The 25,885-nt window shown below is 35.7% G+C and overlaps 2 protein-coding genes across 2 annotated transcripts; one reads left to right on the top strand and one right to left on the bottom strand.

Moving 5' to 3' along the window:
- Positions 1–679: 679 nt before the first annotated feature.
- LOC109104177 (centromere protein L-like) lies at positions 680–2,805 on the bottom strand. Its single transcript, XM_019117536.2, has 5 exons — positions 2,717–2,805; positions 2,218–2,377; positions 1,870–2,121; positions 908–1,459; positions 680–817 (listed from the first exon to the last, which is right to left on the bottom strand). Exons 1-5 carry the CDS (start codon positions 2,800–2,802, stop codon positions 743–745), a joined length of 1,125 nt encoding a protein of 374 aa, XP_018973081.2. The 5' UTR covers positions 2,803–2,805; the 3' UTR covers positions 680–742.
- Positions 2,806–3,602: 797 nt separating this feature from the next.
- On the top strand, positions 3,603–22,620 carry LOC109047477 (aspartate--tRNA ligase, mitochondrial-like; the record flags this gene model as incomplete). Its single annotated transcript, XM_042767859.1, is given in 15 exon segments — positions 3,603–3,772; positions 3,858–3,924; positions 4,003–4,182; positions 4,282–4,375; positions 6,077–6,202; positions 6,269–6,336; positions 8,006–8,112; positions 11,615–11,684; positions 12,147–12,326; positions 13,327–13,434; positions 15,459–15,611; positions 17,881–18,099; positions 19,278–19,388; positions 19,856–19,931; positions 21,062–22,620. Coding segments are annotated over 15 exon segments (1,926 nt in total), but the record flags the coding sequence as incomplete, so codon positions are not given.
- Positions 22,621–25,885: the final 3,265 nt, after the last annotated feature.

Genomic DNA, 25,885 nt, shown 5'->3' on the forward strand with positions numbered 1-25,885 from the left:
ATCTTAGGTCCTTTTCTGTTGGAAATGTTTTAATGAAGAATGTTTAGAGTGCAAATTAAAGAAAGTAATCTGCAACAACACAAACAGTCGATTTAAATCGATTACAAAATAAGAAGCCAATCTTTTAAAATCCAAACTAACTTTAGAACACAGACTTCTGTTTGCCAGTTCTACCTACATGCTTTATAAAATGTTATAAATTTAGATTGTTAGATTCTGACATGTTGGTACTGCTAGTAAAACCTAATCAGAACATTTCAGAAGCCCTGAATCAAAACACATCGAAACGACCAAAATCAAGCCACTATTCATTGTGTAAAGATAACACATATCCCTAAGTGATTTACATACTTTAAACTGTTCAAAATGTTTGTATAAAATATAAACATATGTTACAATACACTTATAGACATACTAACTCTAATTTGTGTGAACTAAATAAGAACCTATACATGTAGTTGGGATACATTTACAGATTTATTTGTGATAAATGAGTTATATCACATTAATATAAGCCTTATGGACTGATATGTTATTTGTCTTGATAAAACTCTAGAGAGTTAAAGAAAAGAAAACAGGCATCTGAAAACAATAAAAAGTTACATTTTTTAGATGTGGAAAAAGAATAGAAATTTTTATTTTAAAGTAAAATAAATTGGATAGGAGATTTGATTTATATGATATTTTAGATGGTATAGAAAGAAAAAAAATGTATTTACAAATCTAAAGTAGGAAGCAGATTTTAGGCTGGCATTTTCAAAAGAGCACATTCTGTCAGCAGGGTAAGTAAGGTGGTGATGTAGTCACTGTTTCCAATCTGAAAGAGAGAGAAATCAAGTTGTAACAATTCTAGATGCAATGCAACACACGCTGTATAAACAATAAATAGATATCACATAACAATTACCTTGATTTTTCCATCAACATGTGCTGATCCCAGAGCGGTAGATACTTTTACAAGTGTGCCAGCAGACAGGAAGATCTTAAAGTGTCTGAAAAAATGAGCCTCCAGCCCGTTGATGAAAGACTGGACCTCTTGAATGTCGATCCGGTCATCTGTACTCTCCTCCGGGTGAATGCTGTTCCAGAGTTCCCATGCATCCTGTGGGTTAACTGTATACGAGACATCCAAGGGTGGCTGTGTTGGAAGGCTCCAGGCCAGTTTCAGATGCCTGATATTGCAGGTGGGATGGCAACCAGTCCACAGAGCAGTCAGCCAATTGAGAGTGGTCGAGTTTAAAGCCAAACATCCAAAGTTGCAATCAAAAGCCCTCTCGAACCAAGATTTAACCAGTGTTGTAAGAGACTCAGGTCCACTCGTGCAAAACAGAGGTAAGCTGACAAAATCCGGAGGCAGTGACCTTAGGTACTCCAGATCACCATTGACACACGTCAGCCAACCGCGCCAGACAACTTTTGGTGCATCTGCCACTGCAGCAAATACTGGTTTGGACTGGATCTGAGGGAATAAGACAGAAATTAATATAAATGTGGCATATTTATAAACTACCGTTCAAAAGCTGAATCTTCAGCAGATGTTACTCCAGTCTTCAATGTCACATCATCTCTCAGAAATCATTCCAATATGCTGATTTGGTGCTCAATAATTATTTTTAATTATTATAAAACTTGTTTTGCTGCATAATATTTGTATTTTTGTATATTTGCATTTATTTAAAACAGTAATCATTTCTAAAATTAGAATTATAAATTATATTTACTTTAAAAAATAAAAAAAAAAAAAATAATATATATATATATATATATATATATATATTTTTTAATATATTTACTTGAAGATCTTACTGAATGAAAGTATATTTCTTAAAAAAAAAAAGAAAAAAAAATACTTAACCTATTCAGGCTTACCTGAATGAAAACAGTCTCAGCATCCTCATCGTTCTCAGCCAATCCAAGAACTGCACTAAAGGTGACCTTAAATCCCGCTTCTAGCCCGACTTCAACTGCAACTCCTTGCTGTTTCTCTGCTACAATGAAGGCTGAGAGATGTTTGGAATATGATTTCAGCCGTGTATGTCTGAAGTGATGCAAAGGGGTGATGTAGGACAGCTTCCACTCATTTTTTACCAGAAGAGCGATATGCTCAGGGTCAACCTTATTCTGTAGAAAGAATAAAGACATTTGACACTCAAGTTAGTCTATGTCAGTACCAACAGACTGAGGTATACTGAACGAGTCATTTCCGTGATCCCTTACAGTGATTGTTTGTGATTTGGCAGTCCCTCTACTGTTTGGGATCTTCAAGACTGCTAAATGTCCTGGTGTTTGCCAGAAATATGAGGGAGCTTCTACACAACTCCGACCATAACTTTTGCTTCTACGAGTAACAGGTCTGCTGGCGGGAGTATTGACGGCACTGCATGGGTAATACAAGCAACAGAAAGGGTTAATTATTAACGACTCTTACTACTAATGACACCAACAGTAATCAATAACTTCTGTGTTAATGAATAAACTATGTTAACGTTACATGCTTAAATACACTAAATGTGGAAGTTTTAAAGCGTTTAATCAAACCACTTGATCAGAAAACAAAAGACAACAATTCAGACAACCGCTACTATTAGTTTTCTAAACCACTGCATGATCCATTCTTCGTTGTGTTAAGTGAGACGCGCAACGTGTTGTGTTCCAAATAAGAATTCTACGCGACATAATGTTTTAAAATAAGTTTAAAATATTAAATCTTTCGTACCTGCCTCTCCTCTCCATAATGATCAAAAACACACCGAGCAAAAAAAAATAAAGCAGGAAGATGATTTGAACATCCCGCTTTCCCATCGTGCAACGGGGCGGGGCAGGAATACTAATCGAGTGCTGCTACCAAGAGAAATATGTATCATATATTTCTACATTTAGTCGACTGACTCTACATCATATTTACCAGGATAAATAAATGATGTTGACAGATTTAAAATGATGGTACATAAATATAATAAAAGTTATTTATTGTCATGTTACAAATGGTTACAAAAAATTAAATCGATTAGTTCTTGTTCGATTAGTCATGTTAAAGCTGCAGCGCATGGATGCAGTTTACAACTTTCACGTTTCAGAATGTCATTGAAAATTCATCTGGATTAAGACTTTTAATTTAGTCCAGTTATTTTTATATGACATGTGAGGCAAATTTTATAGGTCTCTGACCGAATTAGGCAAGGAAAGGAAAGAAAAACAAAGTTGACCGTCAGTGTCACATTCACTGCAATAATGTAACTGGATTTATAGATATAGACCTGCGTACACAAAGGAGACATAAACAAAACATAAACAAGTGTGTGAAGTAACAGCTCTGAGAAGTATCTTTTCATTTGTTAAAGACAAGAAAGAATAATTTTTCCCAGATACACCATGACCCCGCCATCATGATAATGGCAAGCAAATACAGATTATTTTTGCTCAGAATCAGATTAACCCAGCAGGTGTCTAGGTGTCTGAATAGCAGAAGATCAGTACCTTCTATCAATCATATTTATTCCACAAAACCATCTCTACCTCCAAATTCGTTAGCATGGGCTTATAACTTATACAGAAGCTGCTCTAATTACTCATCAGGTAATGTGTCCTTCAATTAAACTTGACAGTGCATTGTAATAGCCTTTGTCTGTAGTTTCAGTGTGATATCTTTATGTGTCGACTCTTGTACAGTAGGTCAAAGCAGTTTTTCATCGAGAAGCCACACGTGTGGAGAATTGTGCTCCAGTCATATAGATGAAGAGGTTACTTTATGTGGCTGGATTCAGTACTTGAGGTTTGAGGCACAATGCTTATTCTTTCAAAATCCACTTGAGCCACATCACTATATCAGATAAACATATATGTGCTTGGCTGTTTAGGCAAGATCTTTTTGTGATCTTGAGAGACTTCAGTGGATTGGTGCAAATCCTTATCCCACAGGATGAGGTAGCAACATGCTTTTATTGCTTACCTAATCTGTGTCTGATCATTTAATTCTGGTGCCTACCCACTTATGTTGGTTCATTTGTTGCAGTAACATGTTTTCACCATTACTGTATATTTTTCTTTGGCACTGTATATCTTTCTTTGACACTTCTTAAGTCCAAATCAGAACTGAAGAATGCTTTTCTTGGTCTCACTTTGGAGTCGGTCAGTATGGTTAAAGGAAGGGTCAGGCGTAGACCAGAGGGACAGGAGAATAAGGTTGCTTTGTCTGTTCATATGCACAATAAAGAGAAAGGTTTGACAGTGTACAGTTCAGTGTGAAATATGTGATAATTTGTCATTTTTATTCAATATTAGAAAATGTCCACAGGAGAAATCGAGGTCTGTGCTGAGAGCTTGGAAGTGCTGAATACCTGTCGAAAGCTGCCGTTTGAAATTAAAGATTTTGTCAAAGTAAGTAAAAATAATTAGACTATATAAAAAATGTTGCATGCATTAAATTTGCATAATGTTGTACCTAGTTTTGTCTGCAGTAGTTCTAGAGTGAATCTCACAAAGAACATAACAAGGTCATATTTCACTGCAAAATTAAAAGGAAAAAAAATTATACCATTCAAAAGTTATTAAAAATTTATTTTAAAGTTTTTTTTAATCAAAAACAATAATATTGTGAAATATCATTCCAAATTAAAATGACTGTTCTCTATTTTAATATACTTTGAAATGTAAATTATTCTTTTGATGAAAGATGAATATTTATCAGCTATTACACTTCAGTGTCACATGATTCTTCATAAAACATTCTAAAATGATAATTTAGTGCTCAAGAAACATTTCTTCATGAACATTTTTTTTCAGGATTCTTGGATGAATAGATAGTTCAATATGACAGTATTTATTTATGTATGCATGCATTTATTTATTTATTGTAAAAATATAAAACTATTTAACTATTTGTTATTACTTTTTATCAATTATCTTGCAGGGACAAGGACAGGACCTTCACTGTAAAAAAATGAAGCATGGGTCTTGTAATTTTCATTAAAGAAATTAAGGTGATAATTAAAAATAATGTGTGGATTTCATTAAAGAAATTGTGATTCAGTGTTGCATAGAAAATAATGAGGACATTTTACTAATAAAACCAAGAGATAAGTTTTCCTCATTTTTTTAAGGAGACTTTTTCATTTGGTGCTTGAATTGGGGAACTGATTAAACTAAAATAATTAAGGAAAGAAGGCTGCCTATTTATTTTAAGAGAATTAGCTCAATTTTGCAGTTTTATTTTAGAGGTTATTGTTAGTTCCCAGCATGCTTTGCATGTAGCTGGAAATGGAGAGTAAATTTTGAAATTAAATGCTACTTTATGTTTTTGAGTGAAGGGAACCATCTATTAATGTTTAATGTTCAGATACGTTTGACATTTGTAAGAGTTTCTGTTAAATTGAAGTTTCCATTGCACAGTGCAATCATTACCACTGTGCAGAAGAGTAGAGCTTGTGGTTATGGATACCACTCCTCTAAGTCATTATTCCTTGTTTAATGAGCAGTAGCTTTGCTAGTGCTAGTGCCATACTTTCCAGCATTTCTCAAGTAGTTTCCTACTTGAGCTGATTGGCTGTATACAGTCTTGTAAATGTATAAAATAACAGAATACAAACAGATCTCATTTAAAATCACAGACTTTTGAGAATAAACTTAAAATAAATGAGCAAATTTCCCTAATTATATTAAATTTGTTGTGTCATAAGTTAATTAATTTAGGAGATTTCACATGATTTATTCAGGTAGATTCCATTATAAAATCAAGCCTGAAAAACTACTTAAAAAATTATGTGTAATATTGTTACCTTAATTTTTTTAAGTAGATAGCTCATTAGATTTTTTACAGTGTTTGATTCAGTGTCATGGAAATTATGTCACAATTAAAAAATTCTTAATTGGCTTAAAAATATGAATTATGTCCTTGGAGTGTTTCTTGACAGTGTTTGTGATATGTTATTTGCTGTGTAATAGCCAATGAATTTCACTGCAGATGGATGTGAACCTCATTTTATTATTTATATGAGGTTCACAGAGTAACACTTGTTGTCCAAGTAGGATTTAAAAAAAATCTCTTATATGTTTAATTTTAATTCTTATGTTTGCCTTGAAAAATCCGAAGCCCTCCGGATGCAGTATCGCTATCTTGATCTTCGGTCACCCAGGATGCAGTACAATTTAAGACTGAGATCACAAATGGTGATGAAAATGAGGGAGTACCTTTGCAATTTGCATGGTGAGGATTTACAGTGGTATAGTAATGCTTGTACATACATCTCTTCATGTACTACAATACTCACAGAACATTACCTGTCTTTCCCCGGATTTGTGGATGTGGAAACACCAACACTGTTTAAGAGAACACCAGGGGTAAATATTTTTTCTGTATAAATCAAGTGTCATTCTTAAAATCGAAAAATGATGCTAATTCAGATACACACTATATTTTGTTTTATAGGAATCTATCCCATGTTGCTCTGCACATTTAATCAATATGGAATTGGTAAGAAAAATATATTCACATATAATATGTGCTTGCGATTCCTATGTACTCCAAATCTTCAGGAATTCAGAAACATGGCCATGAGTGTTTATTTATTTGTTAACGTTATTAAACTTCCAATCATTGCACTCATAAAAACAACAACAAAAAATATAATACTTACTGAGCCAAATCCAAAGAATGTAGAGAGTGTATTGTGCCGAATGTAGCTTGACACACTAAGCATAAAAACATTTTGTAATTGCTGAAAGGTTGAATTTATGAGAGCTTATTTTACGCTACACAATTCTTCAATGGTGACTCATACTTCTGTCTATTGTCTCCTGCAAGACACCCCTGTAAGGCTTGCCCAAACATCAACAAAATACAGCTGCTGCAAAATATTGCCAGATCATTACCCACAAATTTCTGAGCAATCACATCACTCTGGTTTCTTCCCTCTGGCTTTGTTGTTCTAAGAACTTTTACATCTGCTTTCACGAATGGACTTTTAAAACTGTTAAAGCTTTGATACATATGTATGAGCATCTGAATGCTACTCAATTTATCTTGGTAACCCTGTGTTACTGGACACTTCAGTCTGCAGAATAAATTAATCAAGGCTCAGTATGAATAGTGAATTTATACAATGGTATCGGTAATTGAAAGTATTTTTGCATTTTTTTTTTTTTTACATTCATGCACAATGTTAGAATGACACACTTAAAAACAGCTGAATTTTCCACCATTGACATATACATAACTGCATTGTTTTTTTCTATACTGTCTTTTAATTTAAACAATATTTAAAAAATGGTTTGAGCCTATATGTTTTTGTAAAGTCACACAAATTGAAGTTAGTGAAATCACTTCAGAATTATACTATAATTAGACTTGTTAGTTATTTCTAAAAAAAATCAGTACATCGGGCTTAATAAATTAATTTTGGTGCATCATTAAAAACTGCCTTCCAAATAGAGCAAGAACAGCTGTGGAAAAGTCTATGGCACAACAAGGTGGTCAGTAGGGGGCAGATGATCATCTGAAATGTTACAATGTCTGCTAAATGACTTCAGTATAGAAACCCAGAGGATTTTTACAGTTGTAGGCATTGAATAACCATCTATCTTATGTAGGAGGACTTCTCTGTTTACAAAACCCATCTATTTTTTAATGGATGGGTGAATAGATAGAAGGATGTGTGGGTGGGTGGGTGGGTGGATGGATGGATGGATAGATAGATAGATAGATAGATAGATAGATAGATAGATAGATAGATAGATAGATAGATAGATAGATAGATTGATATATAGGTATGACGTTGCACTGATATATAGACAAATCATTGGAAGTCATTGAGGTGTTTTAAATTTTTTTATATTTTGCATGTTTTTTTTTTCTCCCCCTGAACTGTGCTAATTTATTTTTGCTTCTCTCTTTTGTATTTCATAATGTGACTTTCATTTATCAGATTGGCTTGAGATATGCTGGCTGATTCAGTTCTCTGTGAGAGACAAGAATACACAGAGTTTATTCAAGTGTAACTGTGTTTCTCAGGGTGCCAAAGAGTTTGTGGTGCCATCTGGAGACCCTGGGAAGTTCTACTGTCTTCCACAGAGCCCACAGCAGTTCAAACAGCTTCTAATGGTGGCTGGCATAGACCGGTAAAAATCATATTTTCTTCCTTCCTTTTCTTCATATTCACAGATTGTTGTCAGATGCTTGGCATGTTCACTAAAGTCTGCCTTCACTGACTGACAGCACCTTGAAAACAAAGCTAAACCCTGTTGGCCAACACAGTCTTGGAATCAGTATTATTCTTAGATGTTAGCAGCTCTGGATTGTGCAGAACTGCATTTATTCCAATGCTGTGCAAAATGCCAAAACAGTGACATGTATGTGGAGTTTACTGCCTGATATGGATTGGAATGCTGCTTTGAATTCTAGACACTTTTTGAAGATTTTTTCTAATTTGGAATTCAAAGCAAAGAATTGTGAGGTGGTATTAGCACATCAGTCACTGTGTGGGTTGCTGCTGACATGTTTAGCTTTGTTTCCAATGTTTGTGTATTAGATCATTTTAAACTCAACTTTTTAAGTGAGTGTGAGATGATGGCAGATATAATATAAATGTAAACGTAGAGGAAATGAACATGTACAATAAAATATCCAAGGTCAGCTGATAAATAGAAAATCGACCAATAATATAAATACGGGTTCCCCTGTATAGATTTCCCATTTTATTTGTACTGCAACATTTTTTTATGATTATAAAAACATTCTATAAAAATACTGTATAAATATAGGTTTGGGGCAGTAAGATTTTTTTTTTTCATTTGACACTGAAGATCAGAGTAATGGCTTCTGAAAATTCAGACTTGCCATCACTTGCCATCGTATTAATATTTCACAGTATTACTGGTTAAAGTTTTTTTTTTTTTTTTTTTTTTTTTTTTTTTTTAAGCCTACCTGAGCATAAACTTCTTTCAGAATCATTGAAGAATCTTACTGACCCCAAATGTTTGAATGGTAGTGTATATTATTAGGGGCCAAGCACCGAAGGTGCGTAGGCACCTATTGTATCCATTGCCGTTCTTATTCTTCTTCTGTTTCCGTTTCTTCTACTCATGAGTCTATGGCAGCCCATAGAACCACTTGCGGGAAAGTTGTGAAATTTAGCACACTAGTAGAGAATAGTCTCAACATTACCCATAGCAAATTTGGGGTCTCTATCTCTAACTCTGTAACACCACCACTTGTCCAAAGTTTTACTCATGTTTATGTTAATAAACCGTAAGGCATAGAAGGAAAGTTCTTTTTTCCTCTGAATCCTTGGCTCATGTTGAGTCAAATGAACTCCAAAATGTAAAAATCATACAGTTTAGTTTTTTTTGCTATTTTTAATTGTTTGAAAAACCTACTTTTTCGTACTTGTCCTAGACGGTTTGTCTGATTCTCACCAAAATTGGCACAGAGCATCTTCAGACCATGCTGGCAAAAAAATTATGGAATTCAAGTTGATTCTTCAAACCGTTCTTGAATAAGGCTTGATCGAATTCTATGAAAAGCACACAAAAATGGATCTGAGGCTATATCTCTGCAACGGTTTGGCGTATTGAGACCAAACTTAGTGTGTGTTATGACAAGCATGACCTGAGACTACCTGCAGTGTTTCGGCGCTGTGCCACCTTGTGGTCAGGAGATATGAAACATGCATATTTTTGCTTATAACTTCTGAATGGTTTGGCCAAAAATCAAAAACTGGTCTCTTTAGATTAAGTGCAGTATGCCGAGTCGAACCATACCTAATTTTCCCATGTCAGCCATTTTGGGCATTGGCCATTCTGAATTTTGTAGTAATATTATATATTTTGCGAATCTCGTTACAAAGCTTGGTATGCTTCTTCGGCACCATGCCCGGATGGTACTCAAAAAGTTTGGGGGCAGCGCTACCCGGTGGTCAAAAGTTATGGATTTCGTGTTGATACGGCTTTTTGTTTTTTGTTTATAAATATTACAAGTTTATGTTTGTGTCTGAGATTTGCATATCTTTGAGATATTGACACCAAACTTTGTGTGTGCCATTGCTACCTCACACAGAACACACCACATTGATTTGATAACAGCACCACCTATTGGTCAAAAGTGATAAGCCATTAAATCATGTTACGAGAAGTTGTGTTTAAGATTTTTCAGCCATTTTGCTTCAAAGCAACCTAAACTTGCTTTAATTGCTCATTGATGCAGCTGGTCTGATGCTCCATGCCATGCTTAGCTCCTCATTTTGCCTTTGGAATGGTAGGCCCTTTAAAGGGATAGTTCACCCAAAAATGAAAATTTGTTGTTTATCTGCTTACCCCCAGGGCATTCAAGATGTAGGTGACTTTGTTTTTTCAGTAGAACACAAACAAAGATTTTTAAATCAAACCGTTGCAGTCTGTCAGTCATATAATGTAAGTGGATGGGAATCACGGCTTTGAGAGTCAAAAAAACATACACGAATGAAACCAAATTAAACCCTGTGGCTCGTGACGATACATTGATGTGTAAAGACACAAAACGATTGGTCTGTGCAAGAAACTGAACAGAATTTATATAGGTTTTTTACCTCTGATTTTCACCGCAATGTCTGAACTGACCTGAGCGCGTTCTCAACAGCCAGCGCCTGACACGTCTTCTTTTTCTTCTTGCTTAATGGCAGATCGCAGACTTATAAGGGCATTACCGCCACCTATCTCTCAAATGGACCATTGATACTCTGTCTACAATCTCAATTAGGAGTGTTAATGGTCCACTTGAGAGATACGAGTGGCGGTAATGCACTTTTAAGTCTGCGATCCGCCGTAAAGCAAGAAGAAGGTGCGTCAGGTGCCGGCTGTTGAGAATGTGCTCAGGACAGTTCAGACATTGTGGTGAAAATCAAGGTAAAAACTATATAAATTCTGTTCAGTTTCTTGCACAGACCAATCGTTTTGTGTCTTTACATATCAATGTATCGTCACGAGCTGAGGGGTTTAATTTGGTTTTGTTTGTGTATGTTTTTTTGACTCTCAAAGCTGTGATTCCTATCCACTTACATTATATGACTGACAGACTGCAACGGTTTGAGTTTAAAACTTTTGTTTGTGTTCTACTGAAGAAACAGAGTCACCTGCATCTTGGATGCCCTGGGGGTAAGCAGATAAACATCAAATTTTCATTTTTGGGTGAACTATCCCTTTAATTGTTGCTTGCAGCAATATTTTATTTATTTATTATAAATATTATAGTATTATTCTGAGTGCACCTTTAAATACTTAAAAAGAGATTTCTTTTGTCAAATAAAGTTGGTGAACAAAAGTGTGAGAGAGGGTGGGCAACCACCCAGAACACACTAGTATTGCGTTGACATTTTTGCACAGGTAAGCTTCTCTCTCATTTTGTTCAGAAAATGCTAAAGTCTAGTTTCTATTAGAGTTTGAAAAATGATAATGGCCACAATAGTCCCATTTTAATTTCAATTTTGGCAGCACATTTCTTTGAATTAGTAGTTGCGCTAAGCCAGGACTGCAGGCTATTTTTATGAAAAATCTGTCAAAGGAAAATGACATGCTATGCATGATTTAAAAATGTCAGTCAGTATTGGTCCAAAGTCACTCATGTGCTGGTTATCTCCAGCAATCTCAGGTACTTTCAGCTCGCTCGCTGCTACAGAGACGAGGGCTCCAAGCCTGACAGACAGCCTGAATTCACACAGGTAATGATGCCGCAGCATGTCTGACAATATCTGCGAAAGTGGGGCTCGATTTTGATGCAGATGAATATTGATTGTGTTAATGATGTGGCTCGCTCTAACTTCTACTCGTGAGAGTGAGAGCTGCTAACAGGCTTTGCAGGATTCTCACTCAGACTAAAAATCATGAACCCCAAAATACCATTTCACTTCTGTTCACACAGGCAGCAAAAATCTGATTTTTTTTTTTTTTTTGGTGCTTTTGTGTCAAATCTGATTAGTTGTCAATGTTTTGAATTGCAAAAAAACACAACATCTTAAACCTGATCCAAACTGCATTCAAAAGTAATTTGAAATCCAATTAAAATCACATTTTATACATCCTCTGAGCAAAAGGATCAAATTTGAAAAACAAATCATATTCATGTGCAGTGTGAACAAAGCATTTTCGCTTATTTCTCTCTTTTTTGTTGACACATCTCCTAGGTGGATATTGAAATATCCTTTGTAGACCAAGCAGGAGTCAAGAGTTTGATTGAAGGCTTGGTCCATTACTCTTGGCCGTAGGACAAAGGACAGATTAATGTTCCTTTTCCCTCCATGACTTATGAGGAAGCCATGAGAGACTACGGAGTTGACAAACCAGACACTAGATTTGGGATGAAGGTGACCGCATGTTCTTTCTTTGTACACATCATCCTAGATTGGACATAAGACATCAATGAGGTTGTTTGCATGCTGACCGTCCTTGGCGTCATGCTGTGCTGGCATCCTGTTTCCCCACACATCACAGATTTTCATGCGGTGCTCAACAATTAAAAATGAATCTCTCATGATATGTTTTCTTGCACTTTTGTGTGTCCTGAATAAGTTCAGTTCTGCTCATAGATTTACAGAGCCTTTTGCTGAATCTGTGTTAATTAGCATTTCGATAAATAAGAGATGAATGTTAAAAAAGTTTGGGGTTAGTACATAAAAAAAAAAGAAATTCATAATTTATTAAATTATATGAATAAATTAAATTGATCAGAAGTGACAGTAAAAGCATTTATAATGTTGCAAAAGAATTAGATTTCAAATAAATGCTGTTCTTTTGAAATTTCTATTCATCGAATAATCCTGATAAAAAGTATTACAGTTTATGAAAGAATATTAAGCAGCACAACTGTTTTCAGCATTGCTAATAATAAAAAGTGTCTTGAACACCAAATCAGAATATTAGAATGATTTTCGATGGATCATGTGACACTGAAGGCTGGAGTAATGGCTGCTGAAAATTCAGCTTTGACAGCACAGGAATAAATTACAGTTTAAAATATATGAAAAAGTAGGAAATTTATTTAAAATTGTAATATTTCACAATATTGTTGTTTTTACTGTATTTTGATCAAATAAATGCATGCTTGGTGAGCATAAGAATCTTTTATTACTCCAAACCTTTGAATGGCAGTGTATGCATTTGTTTTAATTATGTTTTTTTAATTGTTTAAGTTTTGTTATTTTTAATTTGTAAAATATATTTACATATATTCCACAAGACACAACAACATTTACACAAATTGTCTTAATACATTTATATTCCCTTTGTGTCCTGGTGTGTTGGTTGTCGACTGAGTGGCAAAACTCTTAATTCTTAAGTTAATTCTGAAGTGTTTTCTTTTTTCAGCTTGTGGATGTCACCACAGCATTCCAGGGAACGCAAATCGAGTTCATCAAAGATGCACTTCTTAAACCAAGTGGCTGCATTCAGGCCATCTGCGTCCCAGAAGGAACAGTAAGGACAGAATCTGGAGATTCTGATTCTTGTCCCAACACCGCAACTGAACCTACAGCATAGTCACTGTAGTCTGATTTCCAAACAAATTAATCTTTTCAAGCAGCTCTTTCTGGTGATTTAAAACTGACAACACAATCAGTGTAGCCTGGTTGTCAGGCTAATAATTATTATGGGCTGAATGAATGTATCAATCAATGAGATAATTTGCCACATTAGTAAACTCAGTATTAAATGAATTTCATTTGCAGTTCAAAAGAATGGAATTGATCACTAACAAATTAGTATTGATGAGATTAAAATTATTTTTATATTCCTTAGAATTCATATTCTTGCCCTTCAAGGAGTCACCAAACCAGAAATGTGCTCCTTTTAACTTGTTTTATATTGGAAATCAATGAGCAGCATAATCAATTATGAAATTCACATGGTCTTTATTCTGTTTAGTCACTTTTATTAAAAAGTAACTCCACGTGTTGAGTATTACAGTTTCTCCCATTCATACGGTATATCTAAGAGTGGTCCATCATCTCCCCCTTATACTATCTCTGAAGCAGTTGAAGCTAACTGTGTGTGGCATCTCTTCCACAGAAATACTTGAAGGGCAAGACTTAGAGTTCCTGAAGCAAGCAGCCAAGACACAGTATGGTCAGGTGAGTTGTGAGTCTTTCTTCCTTTGTTTGCTGATGAAACGCTACCAGCATTCAGTGTGCGCACATCACTGGAAGTCTCCTGAAATATTTATCTGAAAAGTAATCAATAAGTCAGGATGATTTGGTGGTAAAACAGTCAAATGTAACACACAGCATACTTACCCTGAGGCAAGATCAACCTCACTAGAGGGACAGAGCTTCCTATTTGTGTTGTAGGCCGCTCATGGAGTCTTACAAAGGGAATGTTATATGTGTACATATGGTGTGGTGGTCTCCACACCATATGTAGTACTACATATCTAATGTATAGCTTGTAATGATTCATATCATATAAAATAGTCTGATCCATTTTTTCATGTTAATTCCTATTAGATGCTTTGTAGGGAGTTAAAAAAACGAATACTAATTTGCCTCTTGTCTCAGTCTATTCTTGTTAGTGGTGCTGCAAAGGCAAAAATCTCTATATAATGAGGGAACTCTCCCTAAATATTGGGACAGTTCACCAAAAAGTTGTCATAATTTTGTCACCCTCATGTCATTCCAAGCTTGCATACATTGGAAGCCAAAGGGGTCCAGTCCTGTTTTGGTCCCCATTGAATTTCCTTGTGTAGACAAAAAATTCAGAGTATCTGTCTTTGTGTTTTACATATTACAGTGAATCAAAAAGGTTTGGAACAACATGAAGGTGATAAAATGATACATATGAAATGTATAGTGTGACCCAGTGTAGTTCAGTTCCCAAAATGAATGGACCTTTTAAGTTATTTGTTTTTTTGTAAATCAACTGATTCCCAAACAAATGCTTTTATATGTGTTTTAATGTCCTGAAAGGTATGGCTTGTTCGCATGTTTTTACTGAAAAAACTAAAATCTAATTGCTGTTAAAAGGGGAATGTTGTGGCGAATAGCCTTGTGGTTGCACTTTGGGCGATCCAAATTTAAGTTCTGGCTCGTTTAACTTTCCAATGCCGTCCACCTCTCACATTCCACCCTGTCAAATCTCTACTATCTATAAAAAAAAAAAAAAGAAAAATAAATTCTTTAATACTTTTGATAGCCGACTGTTCTGCTTAGTTTTCCCACTCCAAACACTCTAGTCTATATTGTCTTCTGTCTGTATTTAGAAATGGAAAGTGAACTTTGAGCTAGTGTTTTTGGCTTGAACTAAATGCTACCGTCAAAGGTGATTCTCCATTGCTATCCATTTTAGTCCAGGTCTTGGCTTCATTTGTGTCTGGGAAACCAGCCCGCAGCGTTCTCGAGACTGATGATTGCTCAAGAGTTTGTGCCCTATGCTGTCAATGGAAATTGAATATGGGCCGGTGGAGGAAATGGATGATCATTGCTGTGTTTGCACTGTGTGTCGTACAGGAGGTGAGTGTGGCTCCAGTAAGGGCAGATGGTTCACTGAAATCCCCTCTCAGCCGGCTGCTTTCGGACACGGCCAAACAGCAGCTGCTCCAGATGGCCCAGGCCAATGCTGGAGACCTGATCTTCATCACAGCCGGACCCCGGGAGAACGCGGTGCGTATCTGCCTCCATTTTGTTCCGCATCCTCACAGATTCATATAACCATGCTGATTCAATCTCATAAACACATCATGAGAGCCCATTTTGCAAATATCTACATAAAACTACAGGTGGACCACAAGTACATGAAGATATTTTGAGTTAGAGTAAATAATTCAATGCTCAGTGGCCCCGTTTAATGTCCTCAAGTACCTTCCCATCAGTTTTTATGCCCTACAGAGATTGATAACTAAGGGTTTTTTGGAAAATATGGCTTCTGAAGAATGCTGACATGATCTAATCTCTTTTAAAAGAATATTCATCTTTTCCGTGCCTCAGCTCTCGCTCGGGGCTGGTGCAGATGGTGAGCTTGGCACAAAGTGAGACGGCTGTTTAGTCACAAAGCAGAGATGTGGGAGATGGCTAAGGATAACTGGCGAGCTTTGTGAGCTGAGGTTGTGGGATGAATGGTGATGCTGCTAGTGCAGAAAGTGGGAGAAATGAGAACTGGGAGAGGTCTTTCTCCACAAATATAGTTTTAGAGATTTGGGATTTAATTTGCATGTTCCTGCCTTCAAATACGTGCATTGTAAAAGCCTCATGTGGGGTCATTTCTGGCTGTTTCATGAATTAATAAAAATCAGAGTTGTGGTCAAAAATGTAAAATGACTAATCCAAGGTTACAAGTTATTCCCAAATGATCTGTAGCTCCTCAGAACATGTCCTTTCTAGACAATCCTGAATGTCCTGTTTCTTATTCTGAAACTTTCATAACCTTTTATGTATGTTAAAGGGATAGTTCAAACAAAAAAGTTCAAACTTTCATCATTTCCTTACCTTTCATCATTTTCTCACGTTGTTCCAAACCTGTATGTCCTTTTTTCTTACATCAAACAAAATAGAAGATATTTAGAAGAATCTGTGAACAGTTTTTGTACTTACAATGAAAGTCAGCAGGGTCTAAAATAACTAGCAACTAGTTAATAGTGAGAACTGGTCCCTAAACTAAAGTGTTGTCCAAAAAACTGTTGTCATTAACTAAAACTGTTAATAATTATTTTCAGTAATTGAAATAAAACTGTAATATAAATATAAATGTTACATGAAATACTTTAATAAAAATAAAAAATGTTGCTCTGGCATCTAACTGAAATAAGTATAAGTAAACTGAATATAGTATATATAATAAACTGAAATTAAAAAAATAAGTTTATGCTGTATAAAACTCAGTGTTGTGTCCAGTCGTCATACTTCAGTAAAAGTACAGATACCTTTAAGGAAATTGACTCAAGTAAAAGATAAAGTTGCTCATAAGAAAAACACTTAAGTAAAAGCTTTAAAGTAAATGATATTAAATCAACTTAAGTAACAAAAGTACAAGTAAATTTTATACATAATGTCACAGCTGATTGTATCAATGGCAACCTAACTGAGAGTCTGGAAATATATTATATAATATGTAAAGGATAATGTACATCCAGCCGCTTCACGTCGGGGTCCTGATCACCCTGTCGGGGTTTATTATGAGAAAACAACCGGCTGGATGTACATTATCCTGATTATTACACAGTTAAAAATATTTGTTTTTACCATATATGTTGAAATTAATGCTGAAGTCTTCCATTGTAACACACGGTGGTTAAGTGTTTTCAGTCACAAGATGGCACCACACAGTCAACAATAGCGGAGATGCATAGGATATAAGAGTTACAGGGATTGTGATTTTTTTTTGTTTAGTTTTTTTTTATAAGCGAATGAGCCAATTTTGATACGATTGCCAAGTTTTAAAAACATTTATTTCGTTTTAAGCAGGAGAATTAAGAAAGAATTACAATATGATTTGAATCTAAAGATTCATTCACAAACTTGATATCGCTATGACCGATCAGAAAGATTGCTTTCTGTTTTTTGCACTCTGCAGTCGCAAATATAACGAAAGGGTCAGGAGAAATGTATCGGAGTAAAAGTATAATTTTTTCCTTTAATAAATAGTAAAGTAAATGTCAGCAAAAATATTTATTCTCTAGTAAAGTACAGATACCTAAAAACTTTACTAAAGTACCGTAACAAAGTATTTATACTTACTTTTTTTCACTCATTAAAAATATATATATAAAAAAATACAAAATCACATAAAACTCTCTTCAAAAGATAGAGGTTAAGTTAAACCTATTGTGGTGTTGCAAGTTTGAGTTCGAACCCATTCCCTCTTTCTGTCCTAATGATTTCGATTTCTTGCAACGCTTCACTATTTAGCTATATAACAGAATGCGTCATGTTTTAGTGCCCTCTGCTGGGAAAGCTGAGACTGCAGTGCGCGGAGCTGCTTGAGAGCTATGGTGTGCCTGTTCGTGACCCATCTGTCTTTCACTACTTGTGGGTGGTGGACTTTCCCCTCTTCTTACCCAAAGAGGATAATCCAGAGATGCTCAAGGCTGCCCACCATCCCTTCACTGCTCCAGTCCCCGAGGATGCCCATCTGCTGTACACCCAACCCCGCAAGGTATGTACCACACATCTCAGGCAGTACATCACAGACTGTCTTTTTTAACCTTACAGGATCATAGCTTTGCATTTTGATGGAAACACTTAAAGGATAGGAAATCTAAACAATCCAAGAAAGAAAGCTCTTACATTCACCAAGGCTGCATTTATTTCATGAAAAGGTAAAAACTGTAATATTGTGAAATATTATTCCAATTTAAAATAAATGTTTTCTATTATAATATATTTTAAAGTGTAATTTATTCTTGGGGTGGCAAAGCTGAATTTTCAGCAGCCATTACTTCAGACTTCAGTGTGACATGATCCTTTATAAATTATACTACTGATTTAGTGATGTATATTTTTCTACATAGTTGTGCGTTGCTCTAATATTTGCTCATAAGTCATAATGATTTATGAGAAAATCTTTCTTTGGAGTCATTTTATTATAAGAGTCAAATTGGTCTGAATGATTAAATAGTGACTTGGTCTAAATCAAAACCATTTAAAAAAAACATTTTTCAGTCATCACAATTGACTGGAAATATAATGTAAATGTCACAAAAAAATTAATAGTTTTCATACCTACCAAACCAACCTACTTCTGACATCCAATAATCAATGTCAAGGACAAAAGTGACATTTCAGATTATTATATCATGGTTCATTGCAATTTATTGAATCGTGACATACTGTATAGTGGGGTCCAAAAGTCTGGGACATCATTTAAAATGTTTATTTTTTTTATTTTATTTTTTTATTTTTTTGTAATTTATACCTTTAAAAAGTAGTACATATAGTACGCTATATGCACAGGATATATAAAACAGTATATTAACTACACCTAGATGGCAAATGCTAACACTCTACTCTGCTCTTCAAACAAAAAAAAACATGAACCTTTATAGACATGCTGTTTCTTGAGTAAAGAAAATGCTGTACTTATTCAAGCATCAGTTCTTTATTTACACTTGCATTGCAAGTGATCTGTCTCCAGACTATTTTTCCACGACACAACTGACAACCTGTCACGCGGCACGGTGGTTGGGAAACACTGAGATAGTTGGTGATATCCAGAAATAGTATGTTGTATAGTTTTATCACTTTGTATGTCTACAGTCATGAGCCGAGTATTTCATAGAGGAAATTTATGATCTCGCTCTGAATTACCCCCCATCGGTTTATCTGTTCACTCAGGTGCGTGGCCAGCATTATGACTTGGTGCTGAATGGCTGTGAGGTCGGAGGAGGTTCAATACGCATCCACATTGCCTCTCAGCAGCTGTACGTCCTGGACACGATTCTCAAGGTAATGGAACAAGAGTGAAAAATTACACAGTGAGCAAAGAGCATGATTTAATGCTACTCTGACAGCGAGTTAAAGCACTTGTAATGGACGTGTCCAGATACCTGACTGCACCATTTTCTTATTTGTGACTCTTACTTAACACCCCCGCACCACCGACTACCCGTTCAGTCGCTGTAGCAACCCATTAAGCTATATTTAACTGCCTTTAAAGAAAACAAATGCTTTGGATCTTAAGAGCCAGGGCGAAGAAACACCACATTAGGGTGTTTTTGCTCAAGTCGATCTTAAGAATTGTGTCTACAAAGGAAATCTTTTTGAAGGTCTATTTACTCTCTTGACACTGAAACAATTGTATGGATCTGTATAATTTAGACATGCCGAGACTATGAACAATTCCCTTTCAAGCTGAAAAGGATGTGAATTAAGATCCACTTTGTCCTTTTTTCTCTGTCTTGCTTGTGTTATAGGAGGACCCATCACTCCTTTCACATTTATTGGAGGCTCTGGACTCCGGGGCCCCTCCGCATGGTGGAATCGTATTAGGTGAGTGAGCATTCAACACATGCTACCTTGGACTTTCGCAAGGTTGTTGGGGTACTGCTGTGACGAAAGGCCTTGTTGATTACATTCTCCTGTTGGTTAAAGTGGAACGGTCATGCTCAAAAACTCAAATTGCTTGCCCAGCCAGGAATTTTGTGGCAGCTTTGTTTCAGTTTAAGACTGTGAACTGAAGCATGAAGTGCCTTTGATCATTCGAGAACCTCTGTTTGGGTTTATTTGTGTGTATGGCAGCAATACTCGCATATACTGTTATACACAAATTTGCCATGTTCTTGTTTACATGATAAAATTTGGTTTGTTTGTGTGTATGGAGGAAACTGATTGTGTGTAATTATCAGAGATAATTTAAAGAAGTAATTTAAAATTCAATAACTAAAAACTCAAATCAGGTGTTTTAAATGCTACAAGTGAATTCAGGCATCACAACATTATATAGTATGAAAAGTAATTTAAAATCCAATAACTAAAAACTCAAATCAGGTGTTTTAAATGCTACAAGTATATATATACATTTTTTATTCAGGCATCACAGCATTATATAGTATGAAAAACATTAATTTTGAGAATTAAGATTAATAGCATTTGATGATGAATAGGGTCATTCAGATCTAAAAAAAATAAAAAAAAATGGAAATGAGCATGCATGATTAAATGTATTGAATGTATATTTATAAAAAATATTTAAATATAAATACACTACAGTTCAAACGTTTGGTTGGTTTTTAAATTAATGAATCTAAAGCAATTAATAATTTTATACAGCAACTATGCATTAAATTGATCTAAAGTGACAAAGACATTGATAATGTAACAAAAGACTTTCTATTCATCAAAGAATTCTGGAAATTACCACAGTTTCCAAAAAATAAAATAAAAAATAATAATAATTCAGCAGCACAGTGTTTGCAGCATTGATAATAATAAGAAATGAGCACCAAATCAGCAAATTAGAATGATTTCTGAAGGATCTCAGACTTGTATTTGTAATAAATAAATTGTAATAACATTGCATTAATAAATTACAGTTAGTAAATCATAATACATAATAAATATGGAAACTATATATTATGCATTCCTAATAAATATAAAATTGCTGTTTTTCTTTTGAACAGGACTGGATCGACTGGTGTCCATCATTGTAGGAGCTCCCAGTATCAGAGATGTCATAGCCTTTCCAAAATCCTTCAGAGGTCACGACCTCATGAGTCCTGCTCCAGACTTCGTCTCTGAAGAAGACCTGAAGCTGTACCATATTTCTGTAGTCTGGCCTAGCGCAGATATAGAAGGTCAGCAAGACAACTCAATGTAAACTCTAAAATGTGTGTTAATATGCTTATGATGTTACATTTGCATGAGGATGCAAGATGGTTCGCAATTTCCATCGGCACCATGCGGTCGCCATCTGTGTCCATGCCTTGTGATGGACTTCAGAGCAGAAGCAGCAGGATCACTTCCTGTCCTGGGAGAATTGAACACTATCTTCTGAGCGAAGGTGACATGTGTGTCCCCCTCATCACAAAACCCTTCCTTCTGCTGCTTCAACAGATCAGTTATGTACATTCCCAACATATGCATGATCTGTAATTAGTGTTCTCAACTGTAAATTTTTAATTACATTCGTTTCAGTGAAAAACTGGTGGATTGTGAGTGTAATTGAATATTCCAATAGGGGGCAGCATTGTTCCATTGCAACTGTTTACATTGCCCCCCCCCCATTCACATGCCCTGTGGCGAAGTCAGCATGCACTATATCCTACATTTTTTCTCCACCACCAGACGTACCAAATAAAGCTACATTTCAGTTTTTCTCAGCGATGCCTTATCTGCAAAAGCAGATGCTCATTTTTCATGCCCAGGTACAGCTTCTCATTATAGCTAGTGTTGTTTTAAAGCAGACCTGTGAGTTGGCCACCATGCTGTGAACATAGTTTTGTGTAAGACATGCTGTTTTTGCTGTTCTTCCATTGACTTTTCTTTAAGTACCCACTTATTGCCTATTTACATGACTATGTTTACTTGGAAGTACCTGCCTTCATTTGGTAGATATTTCCATTAGTGCTTTAAAATTCTGGTCTGGGCTTTTATCCTGTAGTCCTCTTAAAAAGGGATAGTTCACGCAAACATAAAAATTCTGTTCCAGACCAGCTTGATTTTCTTTCTTATGTGGAACACAAAAGAAGATATTTTCAAAAACATCTCCATGCTTTTTTTTTTGTCCATATATGTTCTTTTGTGTTCTCCAGAAAAAAGAAATACAGTCAGTGATGCATCAAAAATACTCAGCTGGAAAAGCACAAGAAAAATAATTTTTCAGTTTCACAGGGCTGAAATCATCGACCGAAACCATAACATTTAAATTTGTGCTTCTCCGACCATGTCAGCTACAACAGGTAAATACTTCAGCTGTGCCTATAAATATGATGCTAGGGACAAAAATTTGTTCGGCTGAAATAACATTTAGCAAATATTATGGGAAAGTTACATTTGAATGTTGTGTAAACCATCTAAATCATCAACATTTTTTTGCCGTCTGAAATAAAATGATATACAAATATGTGTTCACGGTGTATTTTAATCCTTTTATGTTTAAATACCTTCTGAGCGTTACATCAGAGCAAGCGTGATATTTCTGATCTCTTAATGGAGATGCTACCTGCATGATCGGCAAGAAGAAAACTGTAGTTCTCAAGGAATACAATCTTATGCGTCATTACTCCACTCAGCATGCAGCGCAGTCTGTTAGGTATGAGGTTGAGATGAGCTGCTCACCTCCGAAAAAGGTCTAACCATGCATCATTAAGTGTATAGAGTTAAAATCCATAGTCATAAAAGCCCATTTTTGTTTTTAAGTCTTCAACTGTCCACCACCTGGTTAGTGGCCACCAGGTATTTTGAGTTTAAGACCTCTGATCTAAGAAGATAGTGCTGCTTCTGCTGTTGTTCAGTGTTCCCATCAGCATCCTCTTGGGTTTTAGCAGACTGTTACTTCTGCTATACTGTTTTGGTGGCCGACCTGAGCAATGCTGCAGGGAATTTAATGTCTAAGAAAGCTGCCTGATCACTATCAACAGAATTTACTGGGTATCTCCGGTCACCTCCATTCTCATCATTCTTTCTGGTGTGTAACACATCCACTTGTCTGGTTTGTCTCTAATTGGCCTACATAAGCAAAATGGCCCATGGTTTTTTACAGCAAACATAAAAGTCACATAAAGGACAATGAAAATTTCCTCTGGATAAACCACGTTGTTTTGCAGTACATGACTTTCAGTGACGGAAAGGTAATTATAATGTATTCCACCATGAGACACTTTTAGGCCTCCCTAATTTGCTTCTATTTAATTCTCCCTATTTTGTAATCTCGAGGGACCACGCACTGTGGAGAATAAACCATGCGATTTGACGGAAAGACCCTTTAGGTAACTTGCCAACATTGTGGGGGATAATGAGCTCACCGGCTTTATACCTTTTGCTTCAAATGGCTTTTTTTTTTTTTTAAAGCACTCAGAAATAATTGCCTAGTTCTGGTTTCTGTTCATCAATAAATTAATATAGGTTACCTTGCCAGTGAGATTCACATTTATTTTATTTCTTCAAATGTGTGACTCACGATCTGATTGGTGTTTTTAGTTGTTTTTGTTTTTAACCAAAAGCAGTTCATGATTGTTCATGTTTTGATTTGTACTATAAAGGGAATTACAATATTAGGGGGTTATAAAACTAGACTTTTGACACAACCAGTAATGTATAAGTAGACATACATGTGACTAATGAATCTGAGGTGGTCAGGTGGTAGTGGTTCAAGTTGTAGCTCTCAGAAAACTCCCAGTTCACAAGTTGTAATTACAAGTTCTATGAGAACGTGACGCTTTTTACAAGTTGGAATCTCATAATCACGGTGGTTATGATATGATGTGATCGCACCTTATATTCTAGTACAGTGGTTCCCAACCACGTTCCTGGAGGCCCCCCAACACTGTAGGTTTTCTATTTCTCCTTAATCAGACAGACCTGATTCAGATCATCATCTCATTAGTAGAGACTCCAAGACATGAAATGGGTGTGTCAGACAAAGGAGAGATGCAATATGTGCAGTGTTGGGGGGCTTCCAGGAACGAGGTTGGGAACCACTGTTCTAGTACACTGCTGCATACAAAACTTGTTTTTAGTAAACAAATAACATGCATAACAAATAGCCTAAGCATTTTTTTTTTTATTAAATTTTTTTTTAATAAAGCGCATTCAAAATACATTAATAACAAGTGCAAAAGTGGCAAAACAATTAATTTAAGTGTCAGCAATAGAGGTCTACCGACAAGGGTTTTTCTCTGGACGATGCAGATATTTAGAAATTGGGGCAGCTGATGTCTTTGAGTGAAGAAGGGCCTGCTAGCGGTTAGCAAGTGATTTGCGGTAGGAGTTGAATACACCCGTGTTTTTTTGTGTTCACACTCAGTTTTTGTTTCATTTGTTCAAACGAACATGAAACACCGTGGATGCTGCTTTTGTCTTTGAATTGTTTTCACAATTTGCTTCCATCAGCTGTTGCTGTGGCCTCTTCAAGTTGCCGGGTTCGTTGTCAGGATCATGGGGACAATTGCAGCAAATTACCCTGCCATTGGACTTCATTTAGCGCCTCATCTACGAGTAGTGATGTAGAGGGTGACACGGGAGTGGATTTTCAAAGTTCTTCCATCCCACTCCTGCAAAAAAAAAAAAATCCCGTCCTGTCCCAATCCCAATTTTTCATTTGAAAGTAGACATTTCACTCTCTATAGATTTATTTTTCATACACAGAGTTTCGAAGTTTCTCGCTCAAGTTCACATGACTGAGACGACAGAAAGCGCATCTTGTTTGCTTTAATTATTTTACAGAAGCGCAACATATCGTTGTTATTTTGAGTGCACACAAATAAACGTAGAGTTTTTACGGATTCGAAAGATTTATTACTTTTATCTGTATGACCAAAAATTACGGAGTATTTTAAGAGCAAGTGAGAGCACTGTCCTGCTGTGAGCGCGCTGCTGTTCAGTTTCCACACACACTTTAATAGCGCTCATTTCTGTAGGTTAACATTAGATTGAGCAGCCATGTTACTACATACTGTACATCTTTTAGATGAAAAGCTATATTTGAGGTCAATGAATGATAGGTGGGCTTTTGGATGTCCTGCCCGATGTAGGCTACTGTATTACCACATAGACAAGCCATTAACAATCTGTCCGTCATGCGTACATCATTCACTTAACCAGCCACAGCAAAGCAAAGAGGAGGAGAGCATAAAGAGACAGGGCAATTAGAATTGAGTTCCAAATTAAAATATAGGCCTACAGTTTATTTATTTAAAAGTTAGGCTATATTTGTGTATAAAGTTGGGGATCAAAGTGTTATTATGATTGCCGGTCCCGCCCACTCCTGCTGACATTGTTTCCTGTCCCGTCCCAATCCCGTGATTAATAGTGATTTTGAGATTTTTTCTCGAAAAAATGTCAGCCTCTATAGCAATGTACACTGTTTTCCTCTTTTCCCACTTGAACACTGGTAAGCAAACTGTTGTTTTCTTTTAGTGAGTGAGCTGAACTGAACCGTTGAATTGTAAAATTCATGGAACTGTGAATAGTGAACTTTCCTGAAAAGGGATTCATAGATTGATCCTGTGTGCATTCGTGAATTTTTATTTTTTTTCCCTGGATTTTTGAATTGGATTTTTAACGAATTGAAGTGAACCTTATTTGAAATTTCTAGTTAATTTTACTGTATATGTTAAACTTTTCAGTGTGGTTAAATGGGGCACATGACACAAATTTGTTGATTGGCACTCTTTATCTTTTCACTTTATTTCTTTTGAGTTGACTGAACTTGAAATAATTGACTGAACTTAGATTAGCTTGATTCTCTCCTTCTGTAAAAGAACAACAAAGCAATTACAATTCAT

This window comes from Cyprinus carpio, chromosome A2 (genome assembly GCF_018340385.1).
Source record: "Cyprinus carpio isolate SPL01 chromosome A2, ASM1834038v1, whole genome shotgun sequence".
Lineage (NCBI taxonomy): Eukaryota > Metazoa > Chordata > Actinopteri > Cypriniformes > Cyprinidae > Cyprinus > Cyprinus carpio.